This window comes from Tetrao urogallus (genome assembly GCF_951394365.1).
Source record: "Tetrao urogallus genome assembly, chromosome: 2".
Classification (NCBI taxonomy): Eukaryota; Metazoa; Chordata; class Aves; order Galliformes; family Phasianidae; genus Tetrao; species Tetrao urogallus.
Genome location: NC_136814.1, coordinates 80824237 through 80839646, shown reverse-complemented (window position 1 = coordinate 80839646; position 15410 = coordinate 80824237). Strand labels below are relative to the sequence as shown.

At 37.2% G+C, this 15410-nt stretch overlaps 1 protein-coding gene across 10 annotated transcripts in view; it reads left to right on the top strand.

The window, feature by feature from the left end:
- Positions 1–15410, top strand: part of RIMS1 (regulating synaptic membrane exocytosis 1) — a gene marked incomplete at both ends in the record, with an annotated part of 287625 nt that overhangs the window by 248828 nt on the left and 23387 nt on the right. For 5 of the 10 annotated variants that reach the window (XM_079550251.1, XM_079550253.1, XM_079550252.1 and 2 more), the window contains one exon: positions 983–1215. The exons of the other annotated variants lie outside the window; for them this stretch is intronic. In XM_079550251.1, coding sequence (XP_079406377.1) covers positions 983–1215 — 233 coding nt within the window. The remainder of the gene's footprint in view (positions 1–982; positions 1216–15410) is intronic. 10 annotated transcript variants of the gene reach the window in all.

The window sequence follows — 15410 nt, the reverse complement described above, 5'->3', positions numbered from 1 at the left end:
AGGAAATTCAACATTTGAATCCAAAATGCAGAATTACTGAAGAAGCAGACCCTACAGCCAGTATGTTGCCAGTAGGTCTACTATTCAGCAATACAAGTTCAAGGAATATTCCACATACTGGACTGATTTAACAACTACGACTAAACGGAGTCAGGCTGCAGCTCCCACTTCTGTGTCCCTGCAGAGTGATAGCTAATGTAGTACTGTCATGAGAGCTAGGGCATCACCTGGCCATAGCACAGTGTTAGAACTGTGCATTAGTATGTCCTGTGCATGTTTTAGACTGTTCACCTGAGTATGTTTCAGAATACTTTATCCAGCTTCTGTGTGCAGGACCAGGAAAAAAAATAACCATAGAAACGCTCAAATGTAATATGATGCCTAAAGAAAAATAAACAAAATTGAATCAGGAATTCTTCTGTCAGTCAATAGAAGTTCTGTTGGGTTATTAGTTCTTTAGCTCACCTTTGCCTTCGTGCTGCAATTTTCATGCTTACTGTTAAAAAGCGAGAGTGTAAACATACGAAATCCTGCATGTTGTGTTATCTCTTCTTTCCTTGAAGTATGAAATTACATGAGATTTTATCTTCACATCTAGAAAGTCTTAAGCCTTTTGTGCCTATAAGATACACGTATTAACCAACATATATACTCTTGGCCCGTTCATTCTCTTTGGCACTAAAATTGTTGCTTTCTGTATTCTGGGGATATAAGCAGGAAGGTTACACATGACTTTTCTGTGTTTCCTGTGTCGCTCTGATAAGCTATTGGGAAAGCATTCATTTCCTTTTTTTTTTTTTCTTGAAGCTCAAATTGCAGTACTGGAAACATATATCCTGAGGAGTACCCAAATTAACCTTATATTTGTGAATCAAAAAAGAAATTACCTAAACTTACAATTAATTTTTAATTAAAAAAAAGACTTCTGAAAGCACTGCTGCACAAACAAATTAACATGTTTGTTTTTACTTTGTAAATGTAGTACATTTACTCCTAAAATGCAAGGCAGACGGATGGGGACTTCAGGGAGAATCACTAAGAGCACAAGTGTGAGCGGAGAGATGTATAAGCTGGAGCACAATGATGGGAGTCAGTCGGACACGGCTGTCGGCATGGTTGGAACAGGTGGGAAGAAAAGGCGTTCCAGTCTTAGTGCCAAAGTGGTTGCCATAGTGTCTCGAAGGAGCAGAAGCACATCTCAACTTAGCCAAACAGGTGAGTAAGACGCATGCTATTTGGAAGCAGGACTCTCACCAGATGTGGTTTACTGTTCTTTCATCTGTGGCATTTATGTTCCATGTATTTGGGTATAGTCTACTTAGGAGAAAGGATTTTCCGACTGTGAAAAAATTTCTGATATGTTAATGTTCTTTGATCATTAGGCAACTACAAGAAAACAAATACAAATGCCTTTTAGCTATGCACTGTAACAACTTTCTGTCCTGATCAACAAAAAGTGTTTTCATCTCTTAGAAGCCTTGTTTACAGGTAGGCAAATAAATGCAAAGAGTTATCTGTGGGTATAAGTAGTGCATAATCATTTGACAAGGGGCAACCTTTTATGTATAGAATTTTTTTCATAGTGGAAGCTCTGATTGCAAATGAGGGAATTGAAATCTAAGCAAATGAATGTCAATGATGTAAGTTGTGTAGCAGTTTGTACCTTTCGTGCCAAAAAATGTGATTTTAAAAGCTATCTTTGATTTGTTAGTCACGAGTAAATCCAATAATTTCTCTTTAAAAACAACACTGGCAAAATAGGGTCAGTGAATTCAGCTAAATTAGGCTAGAGAATGATGCTTCCTTAGGAACATAAGACTTCCAACTCTTCAGTGCTACTTCAGAGATCTTAAAAGCATAATATCTGCATTGCCTGAAGGAAAAAATAGTTCATTCAGAAAGATAAAAAATGGAGAAAAACAAACAAACAAACATGTTTTAAAGTCCCTTTCCTTCTCCTATTGAATTCTGATGAAGACTTTTGCTCTTGTCTTCAGTGTGAGCAGGAGCTGACCCTAAGGGTTCTTTCTTACTGAAAGAAAGTGAAGGGAGAAAAGGAAAGAAAGAAAAAAAAATCTTCAGCCTAGCATTGAATTTAGAATTTAAATATGCAGCATCTCACCTCTTCTCTTACATAGTCAGGATAATCTAGACTAAGGTAAGTAGTATCTCCGTTTTTCCTTTTTTTTTTTTCTTTTATGGACAGAAGAGCAGTATAAGTGTTACAAAATGTAAAGCTTAGTCAGCTTCAATGAAAAGATTTCAATATTTTTCTGCAGTACTCATTTAGGAGTTGTAAGCCATAAAGCATATAATCATGCTGTTAAACTAAATAATAGCTCTAGCAGGTACATTTGAAGCCCAGAATGTTAATGCTGTGTTGCTCAAAAGTGCAGTAAGATTATTAGCGCTTGAATCTGAGCCTTGAATACAGATAGCTGTATAAGGTAAGCTGTTATTTTAGATATATTAGAAAAAATTGCATCCAGTTAGATTATAAAAGGTGATAAGGTGTTAAGAAAGGATTCAGATTGTCATTTCACTCCCCTTTTTAAAGAACAGAATATTTTAACTATTTTACAGGGTATTTCTGTAATTTGATCTGGCATTCCTCTGTAACTCCTAAATGTCTTTGAAACAGGAATTGCTGTACTAGAGTGTATCTTTGCAGCATCTTATCCAGAAGTCCATCAGCAGTCAGGAACCAGGTTGTATGATTAAGAGGAAGGTACAGGGAGCTGCTAAATTAGGGATGATTTGCCTTGCTTGAACTTCTTAATGGGGTTAGCTATTAACTTAAAAACTAAAAAATGACTTTTGAACACTTTTTAACATCATTAGTTAAAGCTCAGATGTTCCCGTTCTCCCCATGTAGTTGCGATAGCTCTTCAAATGTTGGTTGATGTAAATAGAAAATTTGTAAGGAGTGGGGCACCTGACGTCATGAAATGTGAACACCAAACTGTGAACCCCAACGATGTGTTATTCTGGATGGTAAAATTGAGTTGAGAATGAAATTTACTATTCCCTTACAGTGGCTTAGATAAACAGTATTATCTCTGGTATAACATGAGCAAATAAAATGTGGTGTGTTTTATTAATCAGAATTTTTTTTTAAATTTTAATTATGTCAGAAATCAGTAAGATTAATCAGTACGTATTTTTGTAAGAATATACGCAGGAAACTTGATAGGTTTTCCAAAGAAAATCCATTATTGGAGACTAAATATTTATGCATAAATCTGGGACACACTTCCTTCTTTTTGTGTACAAGAGTAGAAGAGGAATCTAAAAATGAGTAATTAATTTAAATATATTGCACCTAACTAAATCTATGTTTCTGCCACTCTCAGTGTAAAAAAAAAAAAAAAAAAAAAAAAAAAAATCTGTTTTGGTGATGCAGCATAAACTAGATCTTTAAAAATGGTTGTGTGATAACTCAAACTAACTGATTAGAAAAAAAATAACAAAAGATTGGGTATTTATTGAAAATCTGAGTTTCCAGATTTCTGGGGAACACGTATATCAAAACTTCCCTTTTAAGACTGTCACCAAAGCTAGTAAAATCAACTTCCATCTTGATTTTGCATTTGAAGAAATGGTCAGTAAGGGCTGAAATCCATTTTATTCTATTTTTGTACGTAATTCTTGTTTTTAGCATACTGTGTCGGTTTAATCTTATACAAATGTAGAGGTGTATGTGAAACTGCTACTAGGTAGCATTTATTTCTAAGAGTTAATTTTCTTTTCAAAGAAAAAGGAGGAGTGCTGGTTTGTGTGTGTGAGCCTGAGCATGCATGCGTGAACCTTTTTGCATTTATGGGGCAGATTTACTTGCATTTTAGATTCAGGACCAATAGCAAAATTTTTTGTACACCCTTATTGGCCACTGCTGTTGGAAAATATTTTTTTCTGAATCTGAGCCTTACTCAAGATTGTCGGTGATAGGATTACATTTCATTCTTAAGTAACTCTGCAAAGAAAAGTACCTTTCAATTATGTACCTACCTTTCCAGTTATGTTTCAGATTTTGTAATACTCTTTGTTCATTGAAATAAGGAAATCCTTACTTAGTATGGTTTGTTTGTTGTGTCTACAAACTGGGTAGATTTTACAATTTAGAGAAGAATGCTTGTAATCTGCAGGCAGTATTTCTGATGACAAACCAGTTTTTCTTATAAATGAAGAAAAAAGAAGGAACCCACACTGAAAACCTGTAAGCATAAAAACAACTCCAGATATGTTTCATGCAATTTTATTTTAATTCAACTTGCATAATTTTCTCATACTTTCCTGGCCAATGAGTAACTTAGGTTGACATTGTTAATACAGCATTTTGATTTGCTGTTCTTCATTTGTTTTGAAATAGAAACTGCAACCTAATGAAGTAGAAGTTTTGCTGCAGAATTTATACCACAAATAGAGACTTAATAATGCACTTCTGGGTGGGTAGAAGCAATGGTAGAGGCATCACCTGTGAAGAAAAAGATCAATTGCTTGTAAACAGAAATATTCCCATCTGTGCCAAATCTCCTAGTATGTGCAGAGGAATACCTTAGAAAAAGTGAAAAGATCCCTCCCTCCCTTTTGCTTTCTAACCTTGTTAACAGTGTGCTGTCAGAAGCACACTTTTTCTTGTTCTTCTAAAGTCCATAAAGAGTTTTGCAAACGTTCTGCCATCATATCTTCACCATCTTGCTACCAGCGATTGGGTAGTATCGCATTTCTGTGACGTGTTCACTCTGATACAATTGCCTGCTGGGCTTGCAAATTTCTAAGGCAAATGGACAGGTGAGCTGTCTGTGTTTTCATTTTTTTTAATTATGGACTTGAAGGATTTTCATTCTTTAGTCGCCTCTAATGGAGACCAATTTTTCTGTTAAAAGCAATGAGAGTAAGAGTTTAAAGGAATTACAAAATAATTTGAAAGTGTTTACTTAATTAAGATTTACGGAACATGATAGCTAGTACAGGTAGAAAGACTTAAAATGCCAGCTCTAAGTAAGTATGAACGAAACCACCAGTGTTGTGAGTGGTAATGGTTTTGAGACATGATGCTCAACACCACTCGTCTCAGTATTCTGGCTGTTTTTCCACTGTCACTGCTTGCGAAGCATTAGTGATCATACATAAGACACAAGTGAGAGTTTACCTAGGGTATTGTGTGTATTCTCCATAACTGCTTTGAAACAGTGGCAGATGAGGAAACTAAGGAGATTGGAAGAATGAAGAGCATGTCCAGTTTCATGTTTCACTGATGGTGCTGTTTTTTTCTAAATGGAAATACCTTGCCATGTTTATAGTATGAACTGTAATGAAGTATTTCTACCTAAGAACTGGAGTTGTTTGCTGTCCGTCTTTTGTTAGGGAAGTTTAACTTCAGCAACCAGAAATAAAGCCAAGGGCATCGACTTTTTGGATAGAGTTATAGAGTTTCTTGGTTATGCTGGGTATCAGTGTATCCTCCAGTGATGCAGAATGTGACAGTTCAGTGGAGGTATTTTAACAACACTGGGCTGCCCTTAGCAGCTGGACTGTTAGGAAGCACCGCTACACTGTGATAAAAATAAGACTGCCTGGATAGCATGAAAATTAATTAAAAAAAAAATCTTCCAAGTTCCGAGCTACATAATTTCAGAGTAGATACTGCTAGAAAAAAAATCTGGTTTTAATTTGATAATGCGAGCAGAGATAATAATTTTTTGTAGCTTTATGACACAAAAGAGGATTTCATACATATCAGTGTAGTAGTTAGTACAGATAAAGCAGATAAAAAATCGAGAATAAAATGTACTGAATGGTGGAGACTTTTAAGAGAAGGGAGGTTGGTTTTTTTCTATCTCAGAAAAGCCATTCCTTCCTTTCATAAAGAAGGGAGCTCAGGAAAATAATATTGATATTTTTTACAAGGTCTTAACAAACTTTACTTCTAGTGGTCTGTGTTTTTTTTTTCAAATTATTTTAATATATTGATTGCCATTAAAAGAAATGACAACGCATTTCTGAGCATGTTTCTTTAACTTTCAGCCTCTGAGTTTATTTTAATATTAGTCATTAAATAAATGTAATTAGAAAATTATATTTGATGAGAAAGCCAATTTTTGGACAAGTTTGGACTAATTTTATCTAGACTGCAATAAATCATTCTTTTTATAAGAGTGGATGTAGAAGTTGGAGATTAGTAAGGAGTACTGGACATCAGGGAAGACGCTGGTGAAGAGGAAGGCATGAGCTAGTTTTCTTAAAATGCCAGTCAAAGAATGCTGCCTGACTGAGTTTCTGAGACAAAAAAACACTGTCAGATTTTGTTAATATTTTAAAGAGAGATGATGCATGCGCTGCTAGAATATGCTGATGATACTGGTTTGGAAAGCATATCACTTCCAGGTGATATAGGGGAAGGATTGATGGACTCAAGGACCAGAGTAATAGAACTTGGATAAAATGTGGTAATGCAGATTGCAAGATCATTCCTTTCAGAATGACTAATGAAGATTTCCAGATCCAGTCTGGGAGGTGTGTCATCTAGGAGGAATGTAGGTGGAAGAGATGGGTATAATAAAAATCACAGAATGAATATACAGTTTATAAAGTCTGGCCAAGTAAAAGGAAAATGCTTTCCTCGATGTATCAGGGAAGGTTTTTCCTTGAGCAGCTAAGAAAATGCGAAGATAATTGAAAGGGGCACAACTGACAGCTCATCTGGAATACTGGTGACTCAACCTTCAGGAAAATGAATGCTGGATGTTTATGGGAATAGAAACCCTGAAGAATGATTTATTTCCTGATTTGATCAGCTTATAAATATGAAGGTTGAACAGGGATATGATTGTTGTGTAAAAATGCAATAGAAGTAAACATCAAAAAAGCAAAAATGTTTTTGAAGCTAAAGGACAATGCTGTCAGGAACTGTGGCGTAAGAACAATTGGGTATAAATTAGTAATTAGTAAAGTTTGTCTAGAAATCATAATGAAATTTTTAAGTGTCAAAACAGGATAAAGTTATCTTAAACCTCTCAAGGAATGTAACATACTAGAGATCAAACAGCCTGTTTCTGTTGTCTAACATAATCTTGTCACCATTTTCGTAGGATTTCCTTTCTGATGCTCTTTTTTTGTTGTTGTTGCTGGTTTGTAGTTTGTTTATTTTATTTGTTTCCCATTTCCTGTTCAGTCAAACAAAATGCTACAAGATCTTAAATTTCCTAACTGTAGATTCAGAAAATTATCTTAGATATTAGAATTAACAAAAGTCTTACAGTTGTGCAGTTGCCCTACGGGCTTAGTTTATCCTTCTGTAATTCACTTGTTTCTTTACAGTGTAGAAGAACATTTCCAAAGTATTTGTTTCCACTGGGTGTTCAACTCTGCAAAAATATGTGGAATTTATGTAGCTTCTTTTCCTACAGATACCTGCATTTTGTTATCAAGTCTGCACACTTTGCAGATCTTTAACATTAGACTGCATACCCTTGAGAAACAACCTTCTGCAACTTAGTGGAACTGTTGTGGTCCTTTCTGCACCTCACTCGTTAGCCTCATTTTGCTGCTCAGCAAGAGTCTACAAGAGTCTTCCCTGTCTGGTTTGTTATTTTGCACAATGCAGTAAATTAGAGTTTGTGTAATCGGTGTTCCATGAGAACTACAACTCAGTTACACAAAAAGAAGAATGAAGAGAAATTGACGTGAAGAAAGACTTTTTTTTTTTCAAGCAATCTAAAAAAAATGTTTGTAGTGCAGCAGCCAGGACAGTAATAGTACCCTACAGACAGTGACAGGATCAGAGCTCTAAACCTTGCAACCAAAGCAAAGAACGCCCCATTGAAAGCAGCAAGAGCTCTTACTGCACCACCTGTTGCTGCAGGAGGAGGAAAACAAAAAGATGAAAAATAATATTGAAAACAAAGGAAAAGGCCTGATTATTTTTGTAAGAGGAACTCTTTGTTCTGGTAATGATACTTAATTCTTTGAAACTATTGAGTGAATGTAAGCGTGCTCTCTTTTATTTACTGTTGCCGTCTAGCTGAGGAATCCAGTACCGTTAATAGAAACATAATTCAGTTCCAGTAACTCATCTTCCAGGAGATTTCCTAATAAGGGCTAGTACTTTCAAACAAAGTCCAACCGCTCTCTGAGTTGGTGTTACATGTAGTTCATGTAGTTCTTTTCCTTTTTCCTGAAATATAAATTTTGACTTGGACTCCTATTAGGTCATTGGTTGACTCAGGAGCAAAAGTATTCTTTTGATTTTCTGTTTATTTGCACTTTGTCTCTACATTTTTAACAGAGATTTACTGCAGTAATTTATCTCCATTAACTGTACTTTGGGCCATTTTCAGTATATAGGTAGCATGGGATTTAGAAGTATTTATTCCTTTCCAAAAGTACAGTATTAAAAGTACAATAGCAATGCCAAAGTACTATCAGTAGAAATTTTGAAATCTAGTCAGTGTATTACAGCATTTCTTACAAACCATTCATGGTTTTGTTTTTCTCATGTAACTGAAAAATGTTCAATTCGCAAAAACTCTTTAAAAATATTTTAAAGCTACTCTTTATTCTTCCCTGCAAACACACAACTGGAATTTTCTCTGCAATCTTCTTTTACAATCATCTCTAGTGTTTTTCTTGTGGCTTGTAGCTTCAGTGCAGCTTCAGTCAAGGACAGAATAGGGCTTTGCATCTAAATATTGGCAGAACATCTTTGATTCCAGCACCAGATTTACAATATCAGCATCATATCTCTCAAGCTGCTAGGGGCAAGAAATTAGTTAATTCAAGATGTCTTAGAAAATATATATATTTTTTATTCTTAATCATTGATTTTGTTTGATGAAAAAATATTAGTGAGTTGAGTTTTTTAATAAAGTGCATTTAGCTGAATGCAAAGTATCATTGGATTCACAGACTTTGTTTTAATCTTTCTAGCACTTTTACAGGAATGTGAATGCGAGCTTTGAGGGATTTTTAGGGGTTTTTTTGGCTGCTAACAGAAATGTAAAGCAGTAAACACTAACAAAAAACAAAGCATCAAAAGACGTTTGAAGGGATTTTCAAGGATAATATCACTTGCTGCTTTTACTGCAAAATCTGTGTAGATATCTGTAAGTTCTGCAGTACAGAGGAATCACAGATAATAACCTTAGATACACTGAATTTCAAATCACAAGGAATGAAATATGAACACATAAAGGATTTTTTGGCAGTATTTTTCAATTTTTTTATCAAGTTATTGTATTAGATGAAAAATGACTTCTGGTATTAGAACTTATGTCCAGTTTGAAAGGGTACAATATAGTCTGTATATTTCCTTAACTAAGAATTCAGATGAATTAAGTTTTACAAGACATTGCCAACATCACATAGAGCAGGTATTGATCCACAAACCATTTTAGCGTTGCTGTATCTCCCTTTTTTTTTTCCTGCTGAAACAAAAATTAGCTGAAAAATTTCAGCTAGAGAACTGTGCAGAGCACACTTGAGGTGCAGTGTTAAAAAGCAACTCCCTCCATTACTATTTGCAGACCATGAAGGAGTTCAAGTGGCTGAGACCCAGGTGACAGCAGCATTGCATGACAGGAAGGGACAGATGATGAACAAAGACAATTTCTGGCCTTGTTCCCACATGTGCATCAGTCAGCGGTAGTGTGTCTGTTAGCCAGGGCTATTGGCCAGTCCATTGTTGACTCAGTTTCCAAGAAGAGAAGGAGCAGCAGTGTAGTATAAACAGTGTGACAAAGGAATTTGATCTCTCTATAATATTTATTGCTACAATCCTCTGCATACTTCAGATGGCATATAAATTAATGTAAGTAATGACCACTTTGGCAAATCTTTAAATAGAACAAAGAGGAGGAGAAAATGAGCAAATCATACTACTTGCTAGTCCAGAGCTCATTTATGTGCACGTTGCTTTTTGCCAACCCATCTGATACACACAGAGAAGAGGAAAAAAAAAAAAAAGATAGAGGCATCCAATGAAACTGTGATTCTTCAGGAGGAAGCTTGGCTCTTCAGTAGTGTTGGCTGCCCTGCTTGCTGGAGAAAACTTGGTCATCATAGAATTGCTCAGGTTGGAAAAGGTCATCGAGTCCAACCACAACCTAACCATACTACCCTAACTAACAGCTAAATCTTGTCCCTGAATACCACATCTAAACAGTTTTTAAACACATCCAGGGATGGTGACTCAACCACCTCCTTGGGGAGCCTATTCCAGTGTTTAACAACCCTTTCTGTAAAAAAGTTTTTCCTGATATCCAACCTAAACTTACCCTGGTGCAATTTAAAACTATTTCCCTTCGTCCTGTCACTGGTGAGAAGAGACCAACCCCGCTCTCACTGTAAGCACCTTTCAGATATTGGAAGAAAGCAATAAGGTCTCTCCTCAGCCTCCTTTTCCTCAGACTAAACAGCCCCAGTTCCTTCAGTCTCTCCTCAATATGGCATATTCTCCAAGCCCTTCACAAGCTTTGTTGCCCTTCTTTGGACCTGCTCCAACACCTCAGTGTCCTTTCTGTACTGTGGTGCCCAAAACTGAACACAGTATTTGAGGTTAGGCCTCACCAGTGCTGAGTACAGGGGCAGGATGACTTCCCTCGTCCTGCTCACCACACCATTCCTGAAACAAGCCAGGATGCCATTGGCCTTTTTGGCCACTTGGATGCACTGCTGGCTCATATTCAGCCCACTGTCCATCAGTACACCAAGATCTCTTTCCATCAGGCAGCTTTCAATCCACTAGTCCTGAAGTCTGAGGGTTGCCTGGGGTTGTTGTGACCAAAATGCATGACCCGACACTTGGCCTTATTGAAAATCATACAGTTAACTTTAGCCCATCAATCCAGTCTATTCAGGTCCCCTCAGACAGATCAACACTCCCTCCCACGTTGGTGTCATCTGCAAAACTTACTGAGGGTACACTCAATTCCCTCATCAAGATTGTTCATAAAGATGTTAAATAGAAGAGGCCCCAGTACCAAGCCCCAGAGGACACCACTCATGTCCGACCACCAACTGGCTTTAACTCCATTGACCACAACTCTTTGGCCTGACCATCCAGCCAGTGTTTCACCCAGCAGAACGTACGCCCATCCAAACCATGGGCAACCAGCTTCTCCACAAATGCTGTGGGGGACAGTGTCAAAGGCTTTACTGAAGTCCAAGTAGATCACATAGACTCATCCCCTAAGCAGGTTACCTTGTCAAAGAATGAAATCAGGTTTGTCAGACAGGATCTACCATTTGTAAACCCATGCTGACTGGGCCTGATCCCTTGGTTGACCTTTAACTGGTCTATGATGGCTCCCAAGACAATCCGTTCCATTATCTTCCCCAGCACCACAGTGAGACTGATAGGTCTGTAGCTACCAGGATCATCTTTCCAGCCGTTTTTGAAGATGGGCGTCACATTTAACCAATCTCCAGTCCACTCGGACATCCCCAGTTAGCCAAGACTGACAAAGAATGATGAAGAGTGGCTTGGCAACCACATCTGCCAACTCCCTCCACACTCTAGCGTGCAATCCATCCGACCCCATGGAATTGTGAGCATTCAGCTTTTGGAGCAGGTCCAAGACCATCTCATTATGCAGGGCCCATTCTGTTCCCCATCACTATCTACTAGCGCAGGGGGCTGTGTTCCCAGTGTTGTAACCCAAGGAGTAACAAGTCTTACTATTAAAGACTGAGGCAAAGAAGGCATTAAGTACCACAGCCTTATCCTGATCCTTGGTCACCAAGTTGCCCTCGGCATCCAACAAGGGATGGAGACTCTCTTTAGCCCTCTTCTTGCTGTTGATGTATTTATAGAAATATTTATTGTTGTCCTTTACATTAGTGGCCAAGTTCAGTTCTAGCTGGGCTTTGGCTTTTCTGATTTTCTCCCTGCACAATTTCAATGCATACCTGTAGTCATCATAAGTAGCTCACCCACTCTTCCAGAGACCATAAACTTTCCTTTTGCTCTTGAGTTCCAGCCAAAGGTCTCTGTTCAGCCAGTCTGGCCTCCTTACCCGCCAGCTTGTCTCCTGTGACTTGGGGATAGTCAGCTCCTGCACCTTTAAAATTACTTTCTTAAAGTATTCCCACCTTTCCTGGGCTCCCACGCTCTCCAAAGCTACCTCCCAAGTAACCCTCTTACCCATGGTCCTAAAGAGGTTAAAGTCTGCCCTCCAGAAGTCCAAGGTGGCAGTTCTGCTGACTCCCCTCCGTGATTCAACATGGATTGAGAAATCTAGCATCTCATGATCACTTTGCCCCAGACGGCCTCCGACCTTTACATTCTCTGCTGAAAACAGCAGGTCCAGGATTTTGCTCCCCCTTGTTGGCTCCTTCACCAGCTGTGTCAGGAAGTTATCTCTGGTACACTCTAGAAACCTCAGGGACTGTTCCCTATCTGCTGTATTATAAATCCATCTAAAGACACTGATCATGAGTAGCAGTATTTATGCTGGGAAATAACCAATCTCTGTGCAAACGGATGACTTCTATTGTAATGTAACACATTATTTCTTTTTAAGGAAAATGACTGAGAATTCAACAGAGGATTATGTTTAAATATGCATTGTAACTTTTACACTGACAGTTTATTATTTTCCTTTGAACACGTACTGGTATTTCAAGTGCTTAAACTAAACTTGCAGTATTTTTTAGGCAATCTTTCTTACTTACCTGCTAAATTTTCTTGGAATTGCTAAGGGGAGACAAATTATGCATACAAAGAAAGACTAGGAAGCTAATTATCTCTCAATCATTGATATGTTGTCAAAGTGCAAATATTTTTAGCAACTGTGGCTTATGTTGACAGTTTCAGCATTTTGAATGTTGTGCTATCTTTTATTTGATTTGATGCATGCAGTTTTAAGTAAATGGTGGTCGTATAACTTCATAAGGGGACCAGCACTGTAAGATATTGATGTTTACATCTGTGTTGATTGCTATTACAAGCTTATATGCTTGTATATTGTAATTTGTAATTTAATGTATTGTCTATTGTAATATGAGTTATTTGGGATAAGATACTCTTAATAAGACATGAAATATGCAACAGGGATCTAAATAACTATTTCCCATTTTGCAGACCAGGGTATAGTCATTTGCTTAGACTTTGGTGAATAGTGTATGTTGCCTCTCTCTGTACCTTCAGGTTTCTGTTGGAAGATTCATTCTTGAGCATGCAGTTCAGTTTAGTAAGATTTGACAACCTGTTGAGATTTTCAGACCAAATTCTACAAATATTTAACTGCAGTGTCATAAACTTAAGACATTCAAATAACTGAAAGAATAAAATGTTTTTGGTTTTTTTCAGTGATCTGTTATATGTTTACCCTCATAAGTTAACTGAGAATTGCTTTGAAACTACTCACTGTTTACAAAAGTCCTTGATGCTCCCACACAAGTACTCCTATGTAGTTTATTTTATTCACCCATACTGACTTTTTCATATGGGAGGAAAAAAAGAAGAAAAAAAGCTGTTTCTGGTGTGATGCTTTAAAAGAAATCTTGAAATGAAATATCTTTTTATTTTGAAGAAATCTAAATGTCTGGCAACCCCAGTAGAAATTCTGTTAGAAAATTGGACAACTCAGAGTTGCTCATTCATTTCTTTTGGTTTATAATTTAAGAAAAATACAGGATATTGTATTACTGACAAAGAAAACCAAGACAGAAGTGTCTATATGAGAAAGTGATGTGCCTCTTCACACTGTTGGTGCAAAGAATAAATCTGCCTTGCTTTCCTTTGAGCTGCATCTTCTCCAGTTACCCCATGGTTTACAGCTCCTGAGCACATTAAGACCGTAAACATAATGGGGAGACTACTACTAAGCCTAGAAGAAGCAGTTGTCTTACTCTTACTTTTCTCTTGCTCTTACTTTCATGATTTGTGAAGCACAGAAGTTTTGTTGTTAGATAAGACAGGGTGAATGCCCAAAATGGCTCCCCAGCTTTTTTTTTTTTTTAATTAGTACTATCAGTGTGAAACAATATTGAAATGTTATTATGCATAGGCTTTTGTGATTTGGGGGTAAAAAAAAAAAAAATAATTATTATTTGTAGAGTTTTCTCTGATCTCAGGACAGAACTTCTCAGACTTGAATGTTATCTTAAAATGCAAATAGATTCTCTGTTTACAGAGCAGGTTAAAATACCTGCACATCTCTCCCAGGGAGAAATCTCAGGGCTGCTGTTTTGATTAGTTTTGCTTTCAGATGGTTCTTGATAGCTTTATTTATAGCTCTGCCATTTGATTAGATTTGACGGTGCAAAGTGTTCTCTCTCAGAGCATGGCCAAACTGAAACACTGAATTAAGTATAGATGTGACCTAGAATTTATAGATAACAGTAAATCAGTTTTGCCCATCACTCTCCCTTTGAAAATTATCCCACTATGTTTTTTTTCCTCCTGCCTAAGTGGCTCTTCTGCAGTTCATAGTCAGGACAGGGTAGGAGGATTTCTTTGACTGGATCCATCTGCTTGATACAATAAGGACTGTAAAGTGACTAAAATGTTAATACAGTAAATGTTCGAGGGACATTAAAAAACGAACTCATCAGTAAATACACAATATGGTGCACTCCCTTATTAAAATGTAGTATTTGTTGATAGGAAATGAATGATTAAGCAGTAAAGATTTTGAAAGATTCAGTTGTCTTTAGTTTAGAGGCATTGTCTCTTAAGAACCAAGTTCTACATGCATAGAGGAGCTCAACAGTGCTTCGAGGTGGTTGCTTAAGACAGGTGACATGCAAGACTCAGCTGGTCTGCAAACAAAACTCTTTCCCTCTTCTCAGTAATGGCCTTTCCGAGCCACAACCATATCCACAGTTGGTGCAGCAGAATTGAGTTGCAATTATATTGCATGTATTTCTCCTTCAATGTGAAAAAATTTATAGCTTTGGCAATAGCCTTATGTCACAGCTAGAGGAGAGCTTATTGTGTTTATGTTGGAACAGTCAACCTTGACATATTTGTGCTGTTAGAACTAGATCTATACTTGGCTCTTAACAGATAAACCATTGTCATTGACTGGGGAATTCAGGAAAACAGCATGTTGGAAAAAGTGACATGGAAGTCTGAGTGGCAAACTACAGTTTTGGTTTAACTGTACTACAGAATTGTAAACAGTTTTGTTTTTTTTTTTTCATGTGGTGTTCGTGTGCTCCATATCTGAGTACAGACCTGTACTTTACAGGAGTTTGTTGAAATCCCAAAATTTCTCTTTTAGCCAAGGTTCAGGTTCTCCCTGTCTGCCACACAGTTGTTTCTTTTCCAAAGTTGGAAAAGAAACATGACTAAAATGCTAGATCTAATAAATTGCCTTACATTTATTTCGGAGCATGTGTTTTTAAACATCTGATCACTTTCCCCAGATAATTAGAAGAGAGACTTTTTCTAATACCCACCTTCA